Below are 23,893 nucleotides of genomic sequence, written 5' to 3' on the forward strand. Positions count from 1 at the left end.
CAGTTTATAAAGAATGATGCAATGATGAGACAACGGTAATTTAAATAACCACTTATTACGCACACAGTTTGCATAATATTATCTCTGAACACACCAATGCTACTTTATTTGGTGTTCCTGTGTACCCAATAAAGTGGTCAGTGAGCATATACACATATGAGGTAAAACGTATATGACGTAACTGAACATATACTTATCTATATGTTCAGAGTATTTGACATAACAACCTCCGTATAGGGACATCTACTTTATGTCATGTATTTCATTATGTTGTCCTAAATGTTGAAACTACTTATAGAAAACATTTAACAAAGCCTTCTTTCATGTTTCAACCTCTGTGTTCAAACTCAAACCTGAGTCAGCCAATCAGAGGTGAGGACGTAGTGATCTATTTATAGGCACATTTTCAGTGACTGTGGGGTCATGGAGCTTCTGTTATTAACCTGAATATGTCAATAAGAACTTTGACAGTTTTCTCAAGGTTGCATCAAGTTAGCAGGAGTCAGTCAGAACAGGACAGGAAAAGCAGGTTGTCATGCAAAATAAAAGTATTTGAATTAATATGAAAAGACCAATTAATTTAAGTTTGTGAGTTGTGATTGTTTTGTCAATGTGACGAGATGTGATGTGTTTTTATAAACCATGATTTTTCTTTAAAAAAGTGTTTTTTTAAATTATTTTTATTCTTTATTTGCTCTTACTTGCTTTCGTGTGACGTCTTTCCATTGTTTCATCCTTTAATTCCCTTGTACTGTTATTTATTTTTTAACATTTGTTATTCTGAGTGATCTCATGTTGTCTTTCATGTTCCTGGGTCTCTTTTCTTTGTTTTTTCGTTGCTTTGACTGTCAAAACACTTTAAATGCCACATAAATAAAATACAAAACTCAATGAAACCCCCCACGAAACACGCTGTGGTGGGTTTGTCCTTTTGGGCTGATGTTGAGGTGGCACAAGATGGTGGCCTGCGTAGATGAAGGCCCTTCACCAAAGTATAAACAAAGGGCTCATTCTGAGGCAACAGAAACCAAAAGAAAAACACTTATACACTGATTCAATCGTACTGATGGGTAGCATTTAGTATATTTTTGGATTATACCAACACACCTCTTACTGGACCTTTAAACCCACAAACACGACCTTTGTTGTGAAGGTAATAACCGGAAGTGATGTCAGTACTTGTGTGCAGCTGAACAGTCAGGTTCACCAGCTCTCACACTCACAGCGGCTCAGAGGAGGCAGAGACAGCGGGGACCGTTATTGAGGACAATTGACAGCTTTCAGAGACTGCGATGACATCTCGCAGGTAATGACGAGCGTGGTTTGTTTAAAGTGTTGTTTTTAGTTTGAGCGGAACTCGTAACGAGCAGCAGTGTCTCACACTCACACAACTGTGCTGATGAGATTGAGCTGAGGCTGAACAGCGGAGTCTCAACTTTTCTCGTCCCACACACTCAGGGAACAGTTAACGAAGACACTTGTCGCCGCCGCCTCGTATTTTGACTTTCTTTCAAGGGAACTTCCTTTTGTTTTGCTGTCAAGTTTATTTTGAATTAGTCTAAGTTATTTAAACAACTGTGTCAAAAGTACGAAAGTGAAGTTGACGGGAACGCGGAATTGAATTGAATTTGATTTAGCTGCTGTTGGTCTTGTTGTTGTAGAGGGAATGTGTTCTTTCACGATAATTAACGTTATGTGTCTGTGAATGGTGTGACATGTGTCTGAGCTTACTTTACATTTAATATAAATATCATTATTTTCACACACACACATACACACAACACGTTGTAGCTTTGAGAAGTCTTTACACTCCCCCAGTCTATTTCTGTGTCTGTCCTACTCTCTCTCTCGGTGTGTGTGTTACTTCTTCAGGACCTTTTCTGACATAAACACTGACCTTATCAGACCAGTAGTCCTCAACAAGACCAAAACCAGTTCATACTGAGGCAGAACCTCATCTCTGAGGAACTGTTTAAGTTTAGGGTTGATTGTGGTTGGGTTAAAGTTAAGGTTAGGCATTAGCTGGTTGTGGTTAGGGAAATTGTCTAAATGAATGGAGGTCAATGCAGTGTCCTAAGAAGAATAGCTGCACAAACCTGTGTGTGTTCAGTGCAGGAAACTGGCCTACAGCTTCCTGTGAATCTAACCCCCACACATTGTATGGAACATAACACATTTAAAAGGGAATTTAAGTCAAATCTGTTGTTGAGAACCACAAAGCAAATCAAGTGACACTTTATTTACTTATACACTTACACTTGTACATGTTATTGCTCTTGGTGTGACCGTCTACTGTTAGTAGCCCATGTGCTTCAAGGTTTGACATATTGTGTTTTCAGATATTTGCACGAACAGTTGACCAGGTGTCCTTAATATGCCCAGTGCTTGTTATCGTTAGTTGGAACTTATAATGATAATTATTAGCATGAACTATTTAATATCAGTGTGAAATTACCTGTTTGGCCTGAGTTGGTGGTCGAATGTAGTGTATCCTGGACCTTAATTCTATCACTGGAATTAGTTCTGACTGGTCCCTTTAGTCATATTAAGAAATAACGTTGTGTGTATTCTGCCTACTATCAAAACAATACCATAGTCCTCTTCCAATGTATTATTAACCATGTGTTATGCACATCTGTAGACTACTAATGACCAGTTAAGTATATGAGGAGTCAGGGGTTGCTGAATACAATAAATTAATAAATACAGTATGCCATAAATGACTAAGATTTTGTATTACTGATTCATAAAATATAAGATTTCAAATTAAATGACCCTTTCCCGGCACTTTAGATAGATAATGAATAAGAAGTAATCAGAGTGTTGGTTTTTAAGTGTGATGTGTGAAGTTGTGCAGTATAAAACAGCTGTTTAAAGTCTGGTGCTTATCATAACTATTAGTCCATATAAGGGAAACAACTGTTAGGGTAAGGGTGCAGATTTCATTACAAGGTGACCTCTGAAATGTAAACTCCAGCAGTCAGCTTTAGTCTTGACTATTATGGCTGTAGTAGATTTGAGAAAATGCAGAGTTGGCACATTTTAAAGTTTACAGTCGATACAAATAGACTGCCATTATAAGGGTGGAAAAGATTGTACATGTGTTTAATATCTGATTATGTTTGTCATGTGACTATTACATCATGATTGCATTTGGAAAGTAAAGCTGCAATGGTGAAGATTTTGAGGTCAAAAGGCCATCCTACTGATTTTAGTCCAGCTTCACAATACACAAAAGCTTTTTTTTTTCTCCTCTGAACAAAGACTGTTGAATTAAGGCCATGTTATTTAGCAAATGACATTTTTCATATTAGAATCCGGCTGGATATGGCTTAATGAGTGGTACATCAAAGGGAGTTCAGAAACGGTAAAGGCAGCCAAGGTTAGGGTTATTAAATAACACGCAACATTACCATAATAATTGGTCTTAGCATGTCTTACTTGCTTTCTGGAACACTCTTAGAAACATCCATGCACAGTTTTGCATCACTCACCTTTTTATTAGTTTTCAAGTTTTTGCTGTTTGATATGCAAAGTATTTTTTGTCATTAATTATCAACAAAATGTAGATAAATCATCAGAAACACATTGTCTTTTCCAATTTGATGGTCCCCTTTGTCTATGTGTTAAAGTCCCTGTAAAGCAAATACACAGATTCTCCTTCTTACTCATTATATACTATGTCAGGAGGAGTAGAGAACATGTGAAAACATTACAACGGAAAACATTACAACAGGTGCTGTTCAGAATTTTTTATGTGTGTCTAAAATATGGCTTGATGATGCACTGGGGTTATAGTAAGCATCTGTACATGTCCGGTGAACAGGAAGTTTGATACCAGTGTGTTTATGTTTATATTCTGTACAAACATGGACAAACAGTGACGTTTGTGGACTTTGGTCCCACTAAAGCATATAAACCAGTATGTATGTGCACGTGTGTGTTTGTCTCCTCCAGTGAACTCACCTAACTCACCCAAAGTTTAATCATTCAACTTTAGTAAAGTGTTTAGAAACACATTTTTCTGTGAGGTGACAAAGTCAGAAGAGTTATTCTTTTCACTTTACAGGGACTTTAATCAAACTGCACTTCCATGTTAATAAGCACACTAAATTGGCATCCCATCAACTAGTTTATTGGGATATTACCCTTTAGTTTTACTTTTATTTTCACTAAATACTTTCAGATCAATAATTCAGATTGCAGGTTTGGTAAAAGTTGTGTCTGTTGTTAAGGGGTCTCCTCTTGATTAAAATCTCAATTGGCTAGAGTAATGATTCTCAAAGTGTGCCCCCTGGTAGGCTGTGAAGGTAGTGCAGGTGAGCTATGAGAGGTAATCAAAAAAAGAACAATTCAGTTTTGTAATTTAAAAAAAATAAAACAAATTGAAATAACTGTAAAACATTTACAAAAGTTTTAAAGGGTAATCAGAAGTAACATATTTAACTGTAGTATTATTCATGGGGATCATAGTTAGTGGAACATTGCATTATGTGCTGAGTTGAACATGATGAGCAATAGCTTTCAGACGGAAAAAGGAAAGTGTGTGTGCTCATTAGAGATATGATTAAGTTTAGTATGGGACGCAGAAGATTTTCGGAATTCAAACCGGGCCGTGACACACTGCACTTTAAGAATGGCTGGGCTAGTGAATAAAATGTTACACAACAGAGAGTTTTTCTCAATATAATTTCTCGCTAAATCACCATAGTTGCCCCTGGGCCAAACCATACCCATGGTGGCTGTTCATGTCTGCCAGTTTCCATGGTGTGTCAGTGGCTGAATAACACACTATATGACTGTTGCTCTGTGGCTTGTTCTGTACTTCCTGAGCTGAAATACCACAGGGTGACACTACCACAGAGCATGCCGTCTTGATGTGAAGAACCTGCTCTCCTTTTGATCATATTATCACTCAGTTTCAGGAAGGATTGTGGTTCTTCATAATGTTGAGTTGGGCTGGAATTTCCAAAAATGTATAGCAAAATGTTGTGCTGCTTAGTCACAAAGAAAGGGTTTGTATTGTCTGTTGTAGCAGTAGCAGTTGTTAAGCATTATAACTGCTGGCCCAGAGAAACAGGTATTGATGGACAATCACTTTAGTCTGCTGTTCCATTTTACACTGCCCGTTGATTCTTTGTAGTATCACAAACTTTCCACTATTGGAAACCACCTCTGCTCCCCTTTGTTTATGGAGCACACGTCATCTGTCACTGAAACTCATTTGACCAGCTGAGAAGAGTGAGTCAGTATTTTTGATAAGCCAACAGGAAAACAACAGCCCATGTGGAGGAATAAGATAACTGGCAACATTTCCAGGACTGAACCAACTGTTCCAGATACTTGTTTTGCTTTTTTATTCATCCAGAATTGTAACGTTGGCTTCTCCACTGATTGTTACTTAAAGGGGACATATTATGCAAAATCAACTTTTTAACCATTTTAATACTTATATTTGGGACTATGGGGGCCCTACCAGTCACCAAAGTGTGGAAAAAGAATACTCCGTCATGTTTTCGTGGTTCCCCTAAGTGTAAGTATAGGCGATAAAACACTCGATGTTGAATTCCCTGCGCTTATGACGTCAGCATGCGCATTTCACCGCGAATGTTACCGCCCCACCAGTAAGTTTACTTCGAGAGCTCCACCTTAGCTCCACCTTGTCCCTGCGAGAGTGCAGGCGAGGGAGGAAGAGCGGTATTATGTCAACGTGGAGGGACAAGTGTGCTGTTGGTGGCTGCACAGTGGAGCACAGTGTTTTACACAAACTTCCAGCCTCAGAGGATTTTATATATGAAGCTAATGTTCCGGATAAAGTCAGCAAACGTGTGTTCGCACCACTTCGCATCAGACTGCGGCCAGCGGTCGCCGTATTTAGTCAGCGAACTTATTTCACCGACGTACAAACACACACATTTTTAAGAAAAGGTCACATGGAGCTCATAACTAACCATTCTGACACGTCCTAATTAAAAATATTTGTTCAGTACGTCCTCCATGACCGGAGCACAGACTCAGTCTGATCACATACAGCGGCCGTTTATGCTGCTCGCCACTGGCGATCAGCGGTAGCGATCAGCGGTGCTGCACTCTCTGTGCAGCGGTGCTGCACTCTCTGTGAAAATCAGTTAAAAAGACAGCACCGCTGATCGCCAGCGGCGAACGGTGAGCTGCCTAAACTGGCGCTGTATGTGTGAGTGCCGTCACAGGAACAGACCTCCGACACATGGATACATAGGGACAGCACAGCTGATCGCCACTGCTGATCGCCAGCGGCGAGCGGCGAGCTGCCTAAACTGATCGCCAGCTCCGGAGCATACAGTCACCGGTCTGATACAGCGCCAGTTTATTCAGATCGCCGCGCGCTGCTGGCGATCAGCGGTGGCGATCAGCTGTGCTGTCCCTAGGTGTATTTAACTGATTTACAGTTCGGCACTGTTCGGCTCGATCCTTATGTAGGACGTCTCTTCCTTTGACGGCACTCTCGCTGTTTTCTGCGCATGCTGCCATGTTGATATTGTCAGAGAACTAGTGGAGGGAGGGGGAGACGAGAAGCAGCTGAGCGAGTGAGCGCTGTAAAAAGAAAAATCAGAAATCAGAAACCCCCTGGAAGAAGTGGGTGTGTGTTTGCCTGTGTCTCATTTGCATATAAAGGGACCATGCACGAAAACCGAGCGTTCTGAAAGGGGCGGGTTTAGCAGGGTTATTGAACTGCTATTGTGCTTCATCCTTATGGTATTTTGACCAAGGCATGTCACTGACATGTTCATTAGGACACCAGGGAACTATTTTAATGGGGGAAATAGGGTATAATATGTCCCCTTTAAAGACTAAGTAAAGTGTTGAAAAATATTTCACCACAGTTTAATGTGCTACTCACTTGCCAAAGTTGAATGATTAAAATAGTGGCTAAGTGTAGGTTTTAAATCATGTAAAATTCAGCAACATTCATGGCTCTGAAACGTTGTAAGTCGAACACACACACAGACATTTTCACCATTTTAAACCACATACTGTACACGAACACAGCACTGTTTAGCGACGTCCTGCTCTCTCTCTTTCTCCCTCTCCCATCTCTCCCATCTTCACAAATTGAATCTCAAGTGTCAGAGCTTTGCTGTGTGTTTTTGCATCACGGTAAGACAGGATTTTGGGATAAACACATCTCAGCTAGTTAGCAAACCAAAGGCCCTAGTGTAGGAGCAGATGAAATGACTCACAAGTGAACAGTAAGCTGCTCACGTTATGCTAACTATGTCTCCTGTGCATCGAGTCATATTTTTAGACACACCTGAAAAATTCTCAACAGAAGACTGGAGAGAAACACTTTTTAGTCTTTACTCCACAGTTCTTGACTCTATAGTTGTAATTTTTTTACAGGTTCACAGCACCTATTTTCTAACATATTATGTGTGAAGAGGAGAAACTCTGCCTTTGCTTTACACAGTCTTTAAGGCTTAAATGTTAAAGGGAAAGGTACTTCTGATTGAAGACAGAACATGTTTAACTAGGTAAATGTCAAATATTGGACGTAAAATACAGCAGAATGACATTGGTCGCAGACTGAGCCGTGTAAATCTAAGCTTAGCTTTTGTTGGGTGAATAATGAAACATTTGCTGTTGACTGTGGCTCTTCTCTATAGACAATGACTTTAAGTACAGATTTTACCGTAAGCGATGTTATTAGTGGGCCACACAGCGGTGCTCGTTGCTACCACTGTTGCCTCACAGCAAGAAGTGTGTGCTTGGGTTTTCTTTCACATGCGAAAAACCTGCACAAGTTAATTGGACACTCTAATTTGCCCGTAGGTGTGAATGTGAGAGTAAATGGTTGTTGTGTTGATATTGGTTAGCAGCTAGCTCCTGTAGCTGTCAATCATTTTACAGTTGCTCTGAAAAATGATTGAACTTAAATTAATTGACATTTTCAATGACAAAATAATTAACATTTACATTTAGTAGGAAAATGATATCCAGACTATTTGTATTGTTAATGTCTCCATTAAGGAAACTGTCAGTTGTCTATGAGATTAACTGCTCGAGTGCAACAGGGTGGCCCATGTGCAAATTAAGGCTCCAGGAAGAAGAAACTACTTCTGTATCTTTGTATCAAGATAAATCTACGCTTAAAATGTGTTTTCTGTAATGTTAGTGTCTAATACTCAAGAGAAGCCACAGGACTGTTTATCTTTAATGAATGATAATTGGGGCAGTCCAAAAAGCTTCAGAGAATATTATGACTTGACCTTCTGGGGGTTTCATCTTCACAAATGGATTTCACAATATGTCATTAGTATCCCATAGTAAAAAAAAAGAAGGAAAGAAGGAAAATCTTACACAAATATCCCTATAGATTTGCTTTTAATAATATAATTGTAATAACTAACAATTTCCCCATGGACTGAATATCTAATTTAACCACAGTTATAATGTGCTGACCCTTAAAGGCTGTAAAGTCCCAGTTGTTGTGTGTGTATATATTGTGTGGGAGAACCAGAGCTTAAAACAATACATCATTGTTTAAAAAAGTACAAAATATTAGTTTTATGTTTAATATACTTAAATGTTAAATATACATGTTGTTGTTTTTTTCCAGTACAGCCTTTAATCCAAAATGAAAAAGGGATTATTTCATTATTTTAATCTTATGCATACTACTGGGCAAAAGTGCAAAGGATTGCATTTTCAAAAAATGAGTTTCTTGTGTGACAAATGTGCTTTGTAAAGCAGTCGAAATGATGAACACTTATCAAAGGATTACTTCACGGTTTGTTTCCTTATCTGGGTTTGCCATTCTGGGCACAAGTCCTGTGAGAATTTCAGTGTCACTTTTCCGTAAAGTTTTGGTTTTGTTGAAAAATACCCAGTATTAATTAAATAAGTAAGTAATTATTTACCAATAAGTCCTGTTTACCCCATATAAATAATTAGAGTCAAAAACTATGGATATCCTGTGCTATTAGTGTTTCTTTAAAGAAATGTCTAACTAGTCTGAAAGCATCAGTCAGTTATACATACTGTGAGAGATTAAGTGTTAAACATACTTAATGTGCAATGTGCATTGACTTCCTGTGTTAGTTGTTTACCTTATTTTTCTAAGCTGGTGCAACACAGAGAAGTAAAATATTCAGTGATGGGGTGTGTGCAAGTTTTGGACCCCATGTAAATACACTGACTCGTCAACTGGGCTAAAAATATGACAACATTACCAAAAATCCACACCCCAGGACTTGCCTTTGACCGATATATCCCTCACTGAGGCTTTCATGCTGCACTGCGGCTTCTAAGTATATCACCTTTTTGTCAGTGGGCTGAGACAGGAGTGCTTTAAATAGCCAACTGGAGCTATATTGAACTTGAGACATTATGTAAGAGGATAGAGTTGTGGCTGGATGCATATTGGTCTCCCCTCAACCAGCCTGGGGCCCAACCTGCAGCTCTCAGCTGCATCACACACTCCTGTTATACATCCAGGATATTCCCCCCTTTCCTGTCTCATCAGACAGAACCTGGTTCCTTCAAATCGCCACTTCTTTAAACATGTCTCTGTCTTTCTCACTACCAAGGCCAGAGAAAGGGAAATATAGGGCGTCTGGTAGTTTTCAAAGGGAATCCTATTCTTGGAAAGCCCTGAGTCACTCCTGCTGCTGTGGTCATGATCTGAGGAGGCGAGGGAGGGAGCAATCATGGATAGGGTTTTATTGGAGGGGCAAGTTGATCCTATCTCCTTAAATAATAATAATATTACTTATATTATAAAGATAAACACTATTTGAAATTGCTTGGCCTGTAGATATATTTTGAAACCTCAGTAACCGTGTTTGTCGAGTATTGTAGAATCAACACAATGTCATTAAATCAACAAAAACTTTCACTGGAAAAAATGCATTAATATATTTAAGATTCATTTAACACTTGAACCTAAGTAAACACACAAGCAGTTCTAGACTCAAGTAGCAAGTAGCAGGCCTGTATCTGCTAGCTTGTCTTAGTGAGTAATGCCCTAAAAGTTAATTATTAAACAGAGCAACACACACACTAAAAGGAAGAGCAAATGTATTCTGTCCTGAGCAGAGACAGTGCAGACAGCCAAATGATTCACTGCACATCTCATAAATGCTTCTTGGGAAAAAGGCAGATTTGCAGCCAGGATTGCATAAGTGACATTTAGAGAAACTGAGCTTCAAAATTAAAAATAACATGTCCTCTTTGATTTGTCTTGTGTGAAAAGGACAGCACTGGAACCAAAGCCAAAAACCAAACAGTGCATTGCAGTATCACTGTAAGCACTTTACCAGAATGTCAGTATTAAAGGTTATGGATTGAAGGTTTGAGAAACGTAAACCAACTTCCAGCTTCTCGTTCTTCTCACCATTAAAAGTAGAAGACAGTAATGGGGGAAAAGTCCCCTTTTTTGGGACAATAGGAAGCTTTGTGGTGTAAAATTTGTGTGTGGTGGTGATCATTTACCTTCTCCTGTGACAATGCTGGAGCTGTGATGAGGCTTAAGAGGAGCAAACCAGGCATTTTCATATCAGGCCACAGTTTTATGAAGTGATTGAACTGAGAAAATATTCTTGTTGGCTGTATTCAATTCAAACACAACTTAAGGCATTGTGGTTTATGTAGTTTACACTACACTTTGTAGTTAATACTCGTAATATTTTTAGCAACACTGGAGGCTTGGCTCTTGTGATTCCAATGAATGATGGTCTGTTCATTATTGGTTTGCTTGGTCAGTTCACCAAGTAGACTCATTTTGTATCTTAACAACTGTCAGATAGAAGGTGTTAGGTCAACCCTAATGACTCAGCGGCGTTCTGGCACTACCAGGTGATTAGTCAACAACTACTTAATGATTGCTATAAAAATACTGACTGAAATACTGACAACATCATCTCTAAATTTAAACACATAGTTGCACAGATACATTAGCATTTGTGATGTTGAAATACATTTTTCTAAGATGCACTGTGATACAGACACAGATGATTATTGTACATGTTGGACATTTGTTTTGTTTTTGAGGGTGGAACATTTCAATTTAATTTGTAAAGAAATGTATAAATAACAGGGGAGTTTGTATTCATATCACAGCCAGTATTGATAGAAAAAGTAGCCATTTGCATTAATATAGGAAATTCAGGATGCGGTGGAGCGTGACGTATCATGGAGTCAAATTTAACTGAATTGTTGAAGTGATAATTGTAATCTAATGGAATTGTGAAGATGCACAAACTCACTCACTCAACTAAGGCTGTTGGCTCTAAATTATTAGACAGCCTGATTGTCTATATTGGTGTAGAAGTGGGTAGTAACTAACAAAAAGGATGTGGGATGACAAACAAACTAATGATTTGTATTCAAATTCCTGAAGAGGAATAAGTCAATTAATTGCCACAATTTGACATAGTTGACAAATCCAGCGGTCATTACATGTATCTTTTCCAATTGTTCATTTGTTATTTTTTTGTATTTTACACTCATATGCAGATTTCTCTAACCCACCCCTGCATAAATATGTGCCTAATGCCATATTGCTGAATTGGCTGGATTGGAGGGTTTAAGTTTGTGAGCGCAAACTATGATCTGGTGTAACTATGCCATGAATGATTAGGTGTAATCTGCAGGCATTGGCAACACAGCTGTTGCTTTTAGCCTCTGACAAGATAACATGGACCTTGCAGCTCCCAGAGACATGGCATCCAGATCTGGCCTGGCCTGGTCTGTGTTACAGCCAAAAAAAGCTCTGTTAGCATTAAGATCACAGACTCAGCTTTGGGGCACAGCCACTGGACAGCCACTGACCTCTTAGAGAGAGAAGGTGAGACTGATGGAGGGAAGTAAAGGGTGGTAGACCTGTCCTACCACCAGTGCCCGTCACATACATCTGAGGTGGGAGACAAGAGAAGGCGGGGGGGGACGCCTGATAGTGCCGATGAGTGCTGGTATCAGGCCTGTGCACGCTTGACCAAATCCCAGATTAAAAAGCCTCCGCCCCTGGCTCGCTCTCCCTCCCACCATACACTTACTCTCTTTCTCTCTAACACTCTTTCAAAGCAACCACTCCATTTCTCCTTTATTTCACTCACTGTCTCTGTTCTATTCTGTCTAACCCAGTAACACTTCTGCAAACACCCCCACCCTCCCCCTTTAGTCTCTATATCTTCCTTGCTCGTGCTGATCCTCCCTTGTGTAACAGTGCCCAATGCTGGATTACTGAGATCTGACGCTGCTGAGGCAGGCGGCTGTTGCAGGCTTCGACCAGAATGGTGAGGTAGGGTAGAAACAAGTACCATTCATCTACAGCCAGTTTCCTGCTGCAGGATGACCCTTGCACTTCTTTTAACCCCTCCTCTTTACTCAAAAAAATCCTTTAACTCTTCTGTAATTTGATTAATATAACATACTGGATCCAGTGGTGTAGGAGAACAGGTGGGTGTGAGGAAAGCATGTAAAGACTGTAAAGAAAGAAGCTGAGTTGCTTTATAGACACTCAGGAGAAGCTGTTGTGTGTTCCCCACCAAACAATACCCCAAGTAATCTGTCCACCAGACAATACCCATAATCTGTCAATGGTTCCCCACTACAGTAACCCAAATACAGTGACTAGATTGAGGTTCATTGTACACAGCAGGTGTAATATTTAAAAAAATATATTCAAGTAAAAGATTGGAAATACTGCATTTCATAACAATGATTGTGACAAAAACTATGTTAGGTTGTAGTTTGTGGGTATTGCAAATGTGTAACCTGGTCAGATCGGTAACAAGACACAGAAATGGACCATAGTGATGTTATTGTTCACTGTAAACTGTTAAAACTATCAAATCATATTATGGTAATGATCCTTATAAAACAAATATCAGGAGTTATTGGAAATGTTTATTTGGTTGCATGAATTGTAAAACAGCAAAAACTTCATGACAGCATTTATTTTTTAAATCACAACTCTTGACATTGTTGTAGGCCTCAATGTACAGCCCAATATACATTGTGTAGTCTAGGCTATAACTCAGCAAATCGGTTCTGTTACATGCCTTTTATTAAATGGAATAAGTGTTTTATAGTGAAAAGTTTATAGAAATCTCAGTCCAGCCTCACCTGTAGTTGATAAATAAAAATATACTGCCATGCCAAGGAGTGCCATGGTCCACAGCTAAGAATATTTAATCATAATCTGTGTTTATATTAGAAATTAAAACAATAAAACATAAACAGTAGGCAAAAGACATCTTTACAAAAATAAAAACAGGAAAAACATAGTTTACATAGTTTTCATACAAACATCCTCAATACACTTCCAGTATGGAGATTTGATTGTATGACAAAGTAAGTTTGTCTTCATACACTTAACCTACATATCATCAATGCATTTTTACTGTGCCACTTATATACAGTGCAGTATCTCCATGGATCCACTTTGAGCAGTGTGGATAATACATTTATCACTCTCTTAAGTGCCTTTGAATCATTTCCTGTTTGTCTCCATGGTCCTTCATAAGCCAACCACCCAACCTCCCTGCTAGACTTCTAGACAGTTCTCTGGTGTCACAGGGAGGGCCTTGTCCAGATCACATTCTCCTCTGCGCATGCATTCATCTCCCAGTTATCAGTGAAATTTCTCCTATAATCTGCTTCCTCATCTTTTGTCATGAGAGTAGAAGCACCTCAGATCGCTTTTGCCTCCCAGTAAGGTCTGAGTCAGATCTCTGTTCTGGGGTTGTTTGTCTGTGTGTTGTGTTGTGGTCCTGTTCATGGCGAGGGTTCAGTCATCAGCCAACTCAGCCTGTTTTTTTGTCCTGTTGTTAACCTCTAAATAACATTGTATTCATGTACATGGTATTGGAGATGGCGAAATGTGATAATGTATCATGTTACGTGACAATATTGTCACATACAATGCATACATATACATACATATCTTTACATGTACATGCCTTTTTATAACTTGCCATCTTTTAAGTCATGGTGTGATACTGGTTCATTTTATTTTTCTGGCATGGCAGCAGTACACCTCCATTGTTTTTTGTCTTTGTCAAAAAACGAAATAATTAATAACAACAATGGCAGCAACAGAGAGGCGTAGTGTCTTGTGTTGCTCTAAATGTCATGTACCCCTCCCTTCTGTACTAATCCATCTCGTATTTAGCATCATTACTTACTCTCTGGTGGTGCCTGCCTCTCACTTCACCTGTCTCTGCTTTCACTGGTCTCATGTTTCCACTCACTCAAAGTCAAAATAAGCTAAGCCGCTTTGTGATTGACAGTGCCACTTTGGTTCCTTTGTCGTATGCTTTATGATTACTGTTGCTTCAACAGCAAAAACATACATCTGAAGTTCACAGTAACCTCTTTCAATTTGTTTTAGTAAATTTCACTGTCGAGTAAAGTAAATATGTCAGCAAATATCAATGTCAAGTCTACATTTTCTTGTTACACAGTGATTGCGATTATGTTTTTGTGGTTTGCAAACTTAATAAGATGAATTTTGTCACGCACCGAGCTGAGATTCAGACCTTTGCTTCCGGAGATCGCAACAGTATTCTGACTTGTATTTGCTGCTCTGAAGTGACACTAGATCAACTGAGCCAACACATGAGTTATATTTTGATCTTACCGTCTTGGGTTTGTGTCTTACATTGTACAAAAACAGTTCCATTGAAATGCTTATCCACTGTTTAGGCTTTCAGATATAATCTTCTCAACATGAGCTTCTTCATTGAGGCGTCTGCTGCCTGCTCTCTACTGGGATATATTAATCAATAATAACTCTTTGCAGTGTGTCGGGGGTTGTAATGAAAGGCTACAATTAAAAATGGTCACAAAACTGTCTGGAATCATTGACATTTACAAAGGCTGCAAGTAAAGGTTATTTTTGTATTTGTGTAATCTGGTTACAATTTGTTACCTAAATGTGATAATCTGCTGCTGTTCTTAAATGTTTCATATAACTACCTATAATAATTGATCTTGTAGTAATTCATTTGTCATGAGTCTTCTTAATGTATTATTTTCTCTTACAAAAGTAGGAGAGTATGTCATGTGTTTTGACTAAAGTAGATTTGTCAACACTGACAACTCTGCACTGTAGCCAAGTTTCTTCATCACTGATTCAAAATAGTACTGTACTTGGCAGCTACAAGCTGTCATAAATCCAGAGACTTAAAGTAAAAATGGTAGTGTGATTTTTTTTTTTTTAATGATGAAAGATTTACCATACGAAATATTTAGTTGCAAAGCATAGTTGCATGTCTTTTTCAGTAAAAGATTAAAAGAAATGTCATTCTCTGTATGTCTATACAATTTTAAATAATTCAATGTTTAAATATAGATTTGGATCAAACTGATCTTAGCTACAGTAGCTTCAATAATTTATACTCATTTATACTGTATATAATAACTCATAGTGTACATTTAGTTTCACCACTGATAAACAACAGAAGTTTCACTGTATATTGCTATATTCTATATGTGTGCAGTTTCTTTTGTGAATCCCACCCCTTCCACTCGCTTTGACACACAAACGGGGCTCTGGGTAGCTAATGATGGTCTGGATTAACCAGTGATGGCAAACAGTAGTTGCGGAGGTTTAACCCACTGAACCCTGCTTAAACATGAGCTGTAAATCCTCAGAGCTGACACACAGCCATTCACTGGGACATTCCTGCTCTGCCTACTCACGGCCTCTTCAAGACCAATATAGTCTGTCAGACATTAAACACAGTTGTTAGGTTACGCAACACGATCATGCCAGTGTGCCACTGCGCAGATGCACACGGTTTATGTCTTGCAACTGCATCTGAATATTATCTAATGTATAGGGTTTGGTTATAAGTCACATTGTCAAACACTCTAGTAAGGGTGCACAAGCCAGATAATCATTTGACATAACTGAGAAGTGAAATGCATAAATATTTGCCTAGAGTGTTTTGCAATAGAGGAACTAACATGTAATTATTAGCATTGGGTTTGCACTGCTGTAAACTTAAGCATCAAATCTGTGAGACTGTGTAAGACCTTTTGTTTGGTATACATTTTGCATAACAATTAAAAATGGAAAAAAAGTTTTACATTTATATTCATCTGCAGAAACTACTTTCTTTCTTAAATAATGAGTGGCCCCATTAATTTGAAAACTGCTGTACGACATTGCTGTCATCTTGATCTTTACAGTGTCCTAACCTTTTTGTCTCCAGTTTTGTTGGTTATCATTGTCTGTACAAAATAAAAACAAACTGGACAAGATTGTCTTAATAGGAAACAAGTTAATCCATAAATTGATATGTAGAAAATGAATTAAAGTAAATTGTTATGAAAGAGGAAGATAAATAATTTTTGTTAATAGTTTATGGAGAATGGTAGTAAGTAGTACTTCTGCCCACTCAAATCATTGTGTTGTTTTCTTGTAAAAACTCGGAGCACAGGATTAGTTGTCCAACGGAGTTGAATTATGTCTATTATGTTTTATGATTGTTACAGTATTTTATGTTTATATGCTCTCGGTTCATGACACATTTTCTTTTGGGACAGTAAAGGTTTCATTAATTCTTTCATTCATCTCAGAGACCAGTTTGTTTGAAGTATATTTTTAAAGTCCCAGGTCTAGCCAACTACATTAATTGAACCTTCTTTGCAAAAGCTGGTCTTTCTTTTAGGATGGTACTTTAAACAACAACATTTTAAAGTCTTACGACTGTGAGGCCATTATTTTCCCAATGATCAATCTCAAATTAAAGTTCAAAGTTGGTGTTTTTAACATTACAGTGATTGAGCAGAGAGCCATAACAATAGAAAGGGTGTCCTTTTCCCTGTCCACATATTTGTGGCTGCATGAATTCATTTGTGTTCTGTGTTGTGTATACTTCTAAGATATGTCAAATACTGCACATAAATATCTTTGTTTCGTCTATATAGGCACCTAAGCTGGTGTGTTATGGGACAAAGATTGCATAGATTCTTCAAACGTGGACACATGGTGATAGTAGTAGTAGTAGTAGTCTGTTAATTGTCATTTCAGCCATATCCGCAGTGCATAGTGAAGTGAAACACAATTTCACTGTGACAAAGGTGCAACTAAAACACACAACTAAAACACACAAGGTGCAACTAAAACACATTATGCCCATTATGTAATGGGCATAATTTAAACAAAGAGCCAAACAAAGTGCAGGCACAAACACAGTAACAATACTGACAGCACAATAGTCAGACATTCAACAATACAAAAAGAAGTAAAGACAACTATCACTGCAGCAATAATGATAATAATAATAATGATAATACTTATGTTAATGTGATTGTTTTTTTTTTTACCTGGGGTTTTTTCTTTTTTATTATCTCTGCCTCTGTTCACATCTTTGGCGACAACAGTTGGAAAATAATCTTGTGTGTTTACATTCTTAAAATGTTCATTAACATGCACTGTCCCTTCCAGTTGTATTATGATGGATGTGCACAAACCTGGTTTCAATGGGGTTTTTTTGCCCTTGTTTTTCAGGTGGTTCCACCCCAACATTACCGGATTCGAGGCAGAGCAGCTTCTGTTGACCCGGGGAGCCCACGGCAGTTTCTTGGCCCGGCCCAGCAAGAGCAATCCAGGGGATTTTACCCTTTCTGTCAGGTAATACCTCATTGACAATTCCTCCCTTCTTCTCCATGTAGTTCATGTAGTATTGTTCACCATCAGCGTCACTGTATGTGTGGTGTATTGAGAAGTTTGTGTCACTGTGCACAGCTGCAGGTGAAAAAGGTCTTGGTGTCTGCATGGTCAGTGTTAACTTTGTTGATGTGCGAGTACGAGGCAAACATCTTTGCACATAACACTTTTCATGAATCTGCAATGCAGCAAAAGAGCAAAACTAAATTATGATGGTTTTGATTCATTGTGAAACTTTGGTGGGGAAAGTTAGACAATGGCAGGCCATCGCAGTCTACGTAGTTAAACTGCTGTATATAATACTGCATTTGCCTGAGGGACCAAAACTTACACAAACAAAAATCAAGAGTGCACATTTAAATCTGTGGCTTTTGTCAGTTTGGCATCCTAGAATGGTGAATGATTGTTTTCCTCTTTCTCCGTGTTAAGCAATACAAATATATCTTCTGACTTTGACACCCTCAGGGAAATGTGTTACTGTCTATCTTGCCAAATGTGTTTAAAAACTAGGTTTAAAAGTATTTGCACAGAATATGAACATAATGCTCAGCTGTTCAACAAACATGTAGAGAAGTGACAGTTTCACAATTTTGGTCACACCTTGACGACATACTGTAAACAGAGAGATGGTTTAGCTGCAGTCCTGCCATCTCTCTCTTTCTCTATCAGTGGTACCTGCAGCCTCACAGCAGGAGTCTGTTCATCTTTCTATACTTCTTCCCCACTTCATCTCATCAAGAGACAGAGCTTTTCACTGCGTTTTTAAAGAGAAGACACATATGCAGGACAAATACATCTCAGCTAGCTAGCAAACCAAAGGAAGCAGTGTAGGAGCAGGTGCAGTTATTCAAGAGTAAATGGTGAATTGTTATTATTCTTCACTCCCACAATATATATTCTTTACTCCACATTTATAATGTAGCACATTAACATAGCATGTGTAAAAAGGAGAATTTGTGCTTTTGCACTTCAAGTCTGACATGTCAGTACTTGATGAGTTTATCATTGTGTCTGCCTGTCTCAGTGACATTTAGCAGCAGTTTGGTGTCAGTTGTTTCTACAACTTTGTTCGACCACACATTTGTGTGCCATTTGGCAAGATTTAGATTAATGTGGTCATCAGGATGACTGACTGTAACCCTGTGCTGTATTTGTCAGTCAATAGAAATAGAAAAAGCCCTGTTATGTTACAGAGAAAGTACAGTTTCTGACAAGTAGGATGTAGCACAATATGCTGTGGCGATTACAGAGAGCAGGAAACACACAGGAGAAGAGGGAGTAACACAAGAGTGGCTCTTCCTTGGCAACGCAAGCTTTTTAGAGATCCACCGGTCGTCTGTGTGCCTTGAAGTACGGCAAACTGCATTTGTTACTCTGTGACTAGTTGGCATTTGTGTGTCTGTCTGTGAGGAAGTGAGCAATATAAAGAGGGAATGAAGCTGAAACGGAGAGACAAGCGTAAAGGAAATGGTAGTTAAACACTCAGTTGCTCTGAAATGATGTTAAAGATTGAGTGATCTGTCAAGGCTTCTACCTTCACTGTAATTTGTGTGTGTGCATGTGTGTGCATGGTGTGTGTATGTGTGGTAGTGTCTGTCTACACCGCAGAAGGTCGATGGGTTAAGTCGTAGCTGTGGTTTGTGGTCTTGACAGGTTTAAACATTTATGTGCGCTGTTGCACACATACACAAACACACAAAGGTCAGGTGGTCAGTGTAGAGCGTCATTTTAAACTGAGGGGGAGGAAAATGTTTTATTTGTCATTACTTATAATTTGTTTTATTAATAGTTGACAGACATCATGGCATAGATGTGGATATTATGTTATTCACTGTATTTCATTACACTTGAAACACCTTCAGCTCTCATACAGCTATTATGGAAAAAGTGTTGAACAGGAATAAGATGTTCAGAGAGCATCACTGACAGGCCTTTCCCAATTGTGTTTAGCACCAAATAAAGTCTGTGAAGTGTGGAAACTATTGGAACACACTGGGTATAATTGGCAGATCTATAGAAGCTATTCTTAGCTTGGATATCATTGTATCTAACACATTTTCCATTTCTCTTCTTTCTCTGTCACACACACACACAGACACACACTTTGTGTCTTATCAGAGCAGAGGAGAGCCTAATTAGCTCGTCATTAGCCAGGTTTCATCTTACTAGGGCCATTAGTAGTGGGACTGTCATTGTGAATGTTCAGATTTAATGGACACAGAGGGAATCATTTATCCCCCCTTCTGTCTTAACTTCCTCTATATGTCTGTCCACTTCTTTTCTCCACCGCCTCCTCTCTCTTCTGGTCCACGATGTGTACAGAAACTGACAAAGGCTGACGTGTTGAGATGCTAATGAGAGCTTTTTAGAGTGTTAAAAATTTAATCACGCTGTAGTTTTGTAAACCTCAAAGAGGGAAAAGAAAAAGTAGGGAGAACAAAACTTTAAGCTTCTGCTTAAGTTTTCTCCATAATTTCAAATGCTTTTTATACATCCTAAAGGAGGAATTTTAAGGGAAATGTGGAGATTTTTTTCCAAGGCAAATTACCACAGAGAGCAAATTGATTTCCTCCTGGCTCTGTATTATATAATTGTTGTCAGGGATTACTTGGATATGTGTCCACGGCAGCAAGACCATTTATAAGGTTTACACAGTTGGGTAAAGGAGTAATTTAGCATCATTTGTATGGATGTTAATTTATTTTATTTATTTTTTTACTTTTTTTCTGACAGTTTCAGCAGTTTGTGTGTTGAGTGCAAACGTTGCCTTTTATCATCTAACCTCCCACATCATGATATTGTACAGTCTAACACTCTCAGTTAAAGCAGTACTTCGTTTTAGCTACACCTGCATGTCAGTGAGGACAAAGACGGAACAACGCCAACTCTGTGACTGTTTTTCTATATATCCATATTACCCAAGCTGCGCTTATGTTAAAAAAATGTTTGTTGCCTTTTTTTAATGTAAAACAAATGTTGTTTGTCCATAATGCTAACAGTAGTCTAATTAAACTTTCTCTGTGTACTCTCTCATGATATTGCTTTTGTTTGTAGAACAGGTTTTTATTTTCCTCAAGGCTCACTTGTTTCAATGTCTATTTTAAAATTCTTGCACACTAAAGAAAATAGTTTTATGTAGACAGCTGTATTATTATATTGTTTTATATTAAATTAGAAAATATTTTTAGATTATATTGTGAGACTGAACTTTATGCTAGGCAGCATTTGTCCTCCTGTATGTAATAGTAACATGTTTCTACTCTTGCATATATAACACTTTTGCACTTTGTCTGCATCTACTTGAACTAAGAATCAGCAGTGTGTGTGTGTGTGTGCGTGTGTGTGCGTGTGTGTGCGTGTGTGTGCGTGCGGGCGCATGTGAGAAAGCGAGTGTGAAATCTCTATTTGGGACAGTGAAACTGCATCATAGACAGATATCTTAATCAGAAACATAGTTGGTAAAGTAGCATGTGAACAGGTGCTTCACAACAAGAAGGCTGCCAGTTTGAGGTTCGATGTTTTCCTCAGGTCTGCATAGATTCTATAAATTAATTATTAGTTATTTCGTCATAAACACCTCTTAATTTGGCTCGCCATTAAAAATTTGCTGACTGCTATTGGAGAAAATAGAGAATATAGACAGTTCTTACACTTTTTTCCTCTTAATATTTAGGTTAAAAACAGTTTGGCAGTTTGTTCAGATGCAAGTGAAACTTTATCTGCCTTAATTTGATAAGTGGACTGGGAGCAGTGAAAGCGATTTCTCAGTGGTATCAGGCTGTATTGAGTGATAATATTGCTTGGAATGGCTTGAGGGTAAAGCAAGCACTATATATGCATAAGGATATGCATTTCCAAGCAATATCTTTCCTAGTTGTCCATGTCTGTATACTTGTTTGTATACTGTATGAAACAATGTAGTCATGCTGATCTACATTCTATTTACAGAAAAATACAGTGTTACAGGATTCATTCTGCTCAGGCTTGCACGTTGAACAATATTGCCTCATAATCCTGCTCATAGATGTGATCTGTTTGCTGTTTGTGAGCTGCAGCAGAATAACAATGCAGGGCTCTGATAGAGAAGTGCTTGGATGGATTGTGACAATATGTACATTTGTGCCTCCGTTCACTTGGTCCTATCAATGCAAAGCAGTTTGCAGATAAAACAAGGACAGAATTATCTTGCTTGTCTCTGCATTTTTTTCTCTAGTAAAGCAGAATCACAGAATCACAGCATGAGATAAATGCACTGTACGGACTGACTTTTATTTGATTTACAAACTGTTATAAACTGTATAATACCCAGGTTTTATACCTGTACATTTATTCACAGTGTAATTTGAAGTGAAACCAAAAGAACTTTGTATTTTTGCCTTTGGATAAAAATAAATAAATAAAAATAAATAATTATCCTATTTTGTGCGTTAATGCTGTGAAACAAAACAGCAAAACAGCATAATCCCATTTGTCATCAGGTAATCCAACTAGTGAGTCAAATTTCATCTTGAAAATCTAGGCTTTTTTGTTTTTTGCAATAAATAATGGTCATTGCAAAAAAAAAGTACACAATCTGCCATGTATTGGAATAAACAATTGTGAGCTAAAGCTGAGTAGACATGATGCTGGAGTTTCCTCTCTGTATTCCTACTTGAAGGAAGTCTGCCTTATATAAAGTTAATCAATGTCTGAGAGAAGGAGAGTCAGGAAGTGAATAAAAATGTAATATTTAATGGTGTTAAACACCGAGACGAGAGAGGCTTTGGCCTGAGAGATGAGGAGGAGCCTTTAGAATGGCCACAGAGCTGCTGTACCTTGCCAACAGCCACTAATAGAGCCATAAAGCAATTACCAGGAAATACAGAGAGAGAGAGAGAGATGTGGATTATGGGGCAGATGAATACAAAGAATAGTGCAGATGATTTGCAGTTTGAGTATGATGGATAGAAAAGCAAGTAAAAGGGGAATGTAACATTTTTCAGATAAAAAAAAAACCGTGATGGTTGAAACAGGATTTTTGACATTTGATAGGACCATTAGCTGATAATCACTTAAAGGGAGAGAGGAGTCTGTTTTATCTCAGTCTGGAGATCAGATACTGATAACCTGCCTAACTTCCCTTTGGTCTCTGAAACAGTTATGTGTTTGTGTGCCATTACATCTAATCTGTTTATACGTTGTTTGTTTGTTCATATGTGCTCAGGAAACATGCTTAGTGAAATGGAGAATTAGATTCACATAGAGAAAAAAAAGCTGTTGAACCTCTCATTGTTCTTCACTTGCTTCTCGCAGATAGCTGATAGAGCTGAATGCCATACGTGTGTAGTTACATTGCATGCACCTATTCAAACCAGCCAGACATCTTTGAATATGTAAAGTGATAGCAAATGTTTTGCAGGTGATTGCAGATGCAGATAACACAATAGCACAATAGTTATGAAAAGTTAGTAGTTTGGAAATATTTAAAAGAAGGCATCACTGTATACATTTTTATCAATTGTTAACTTTTACTGATCTGTTATATGTGCTTTCTTTTTTTTAAAATTCAAATTTTGTTTGTAGGAGCATAAACTGTTTGTGTCTGTGTGAGCAAAAACCTGAAGGGTACAAGCAAACAGAAAAATACAATGCCCTGTTGGAGTGAGTCCACCACTGTTTACATGCATTGTAACAAACAGAGAGTTCTGTGGTTTTTCCTACACAGGCGTAACGATGAGGTGACCCACATTAAAATCCAGAACTCGGGCGACTACTATGACCTGTATGGAGGCGAGAAGTTTGCCACACTGGCCGAGCTGGTGCAGTATTACACAGAACAACAGGATCTCCTGCGTGAAAGGAACGGTCATGTCATCGAGCTCAAATACCCTCTAAACTGCAAGGACCCTACCTCAGAGAGGTGCTGACAATCTCACACACTAATGCCCACACAAGCCAATATGCTCACATTTGCATACGCCTAAACAATCCAGGCAGACAGACACAAATAAAATATACTGAAGGTCAGTTCATTATGTCGCTATTTTCTCTGAATTCATTATAACTGTATGTATGCTTCTCCCTGACCACAGACAGTTATTTTTATTCCTATAGCTTAAGGGATGGAATGATGTAGAACTTGCAGTTTCCATGAATACCAGCTAAACAATCTGAGAATAGTTCTAGTAAGTTTAACTCCTGGTATAGTTACAAAATCCTTTTACAGCTGTTTGTGAGGCATTTTCAACATTTAAG

The 23,893-nt window shown here is 38.3% G+C and overlaps 1 protein-coding gene across 2 annotated transcripts in view; it reads left to right on the forward strand.

Annotated features, from left to right (window-relative positions):
• Positions 1-1,167: 1,167 nt before the first annotated feature.
• The window catches only part of ptpn11b (protein tyrosine phosphatase non-receptor type 11b), a 43,345-nt gene continuing 20,619 nt past the window's right edge, over positions 1,168-23,893 (forward strand). For both annotated transcript variants that reach the window (XM_058643897.1, XM_058643898.1), the window contains exons 1-3: positions 1,168-1,306; positions 17,501-17,623; positions 23,364-23,558. In XM_058643897.1, coding sequence (XP_058499880.1) covers positions 1,293-1,306; positions 17,501-17,623; positions 23,364-23,558 — 332 coding nt within the window. In that variant the 5' untranslated portion in view covers positions 1,168-1,292. The remainder of the gene's footprint in view (positions 1,307-17,500; positions 17,624-23,363; positions 23,559-23,893) is intronic.

This window comes from Solea solea, chromosome 11 (genome assembly GCF_958295425.1).
Source record: "Solea solea chromosome 11, fSolSol10.1, whole genome shotgun sequence".
Lineage (NCBI taxonomy): Eukaryota > Metazoa > Chordata > Actinopteri > Pleuronectiformes > Soleidae > Solea > Solea solea.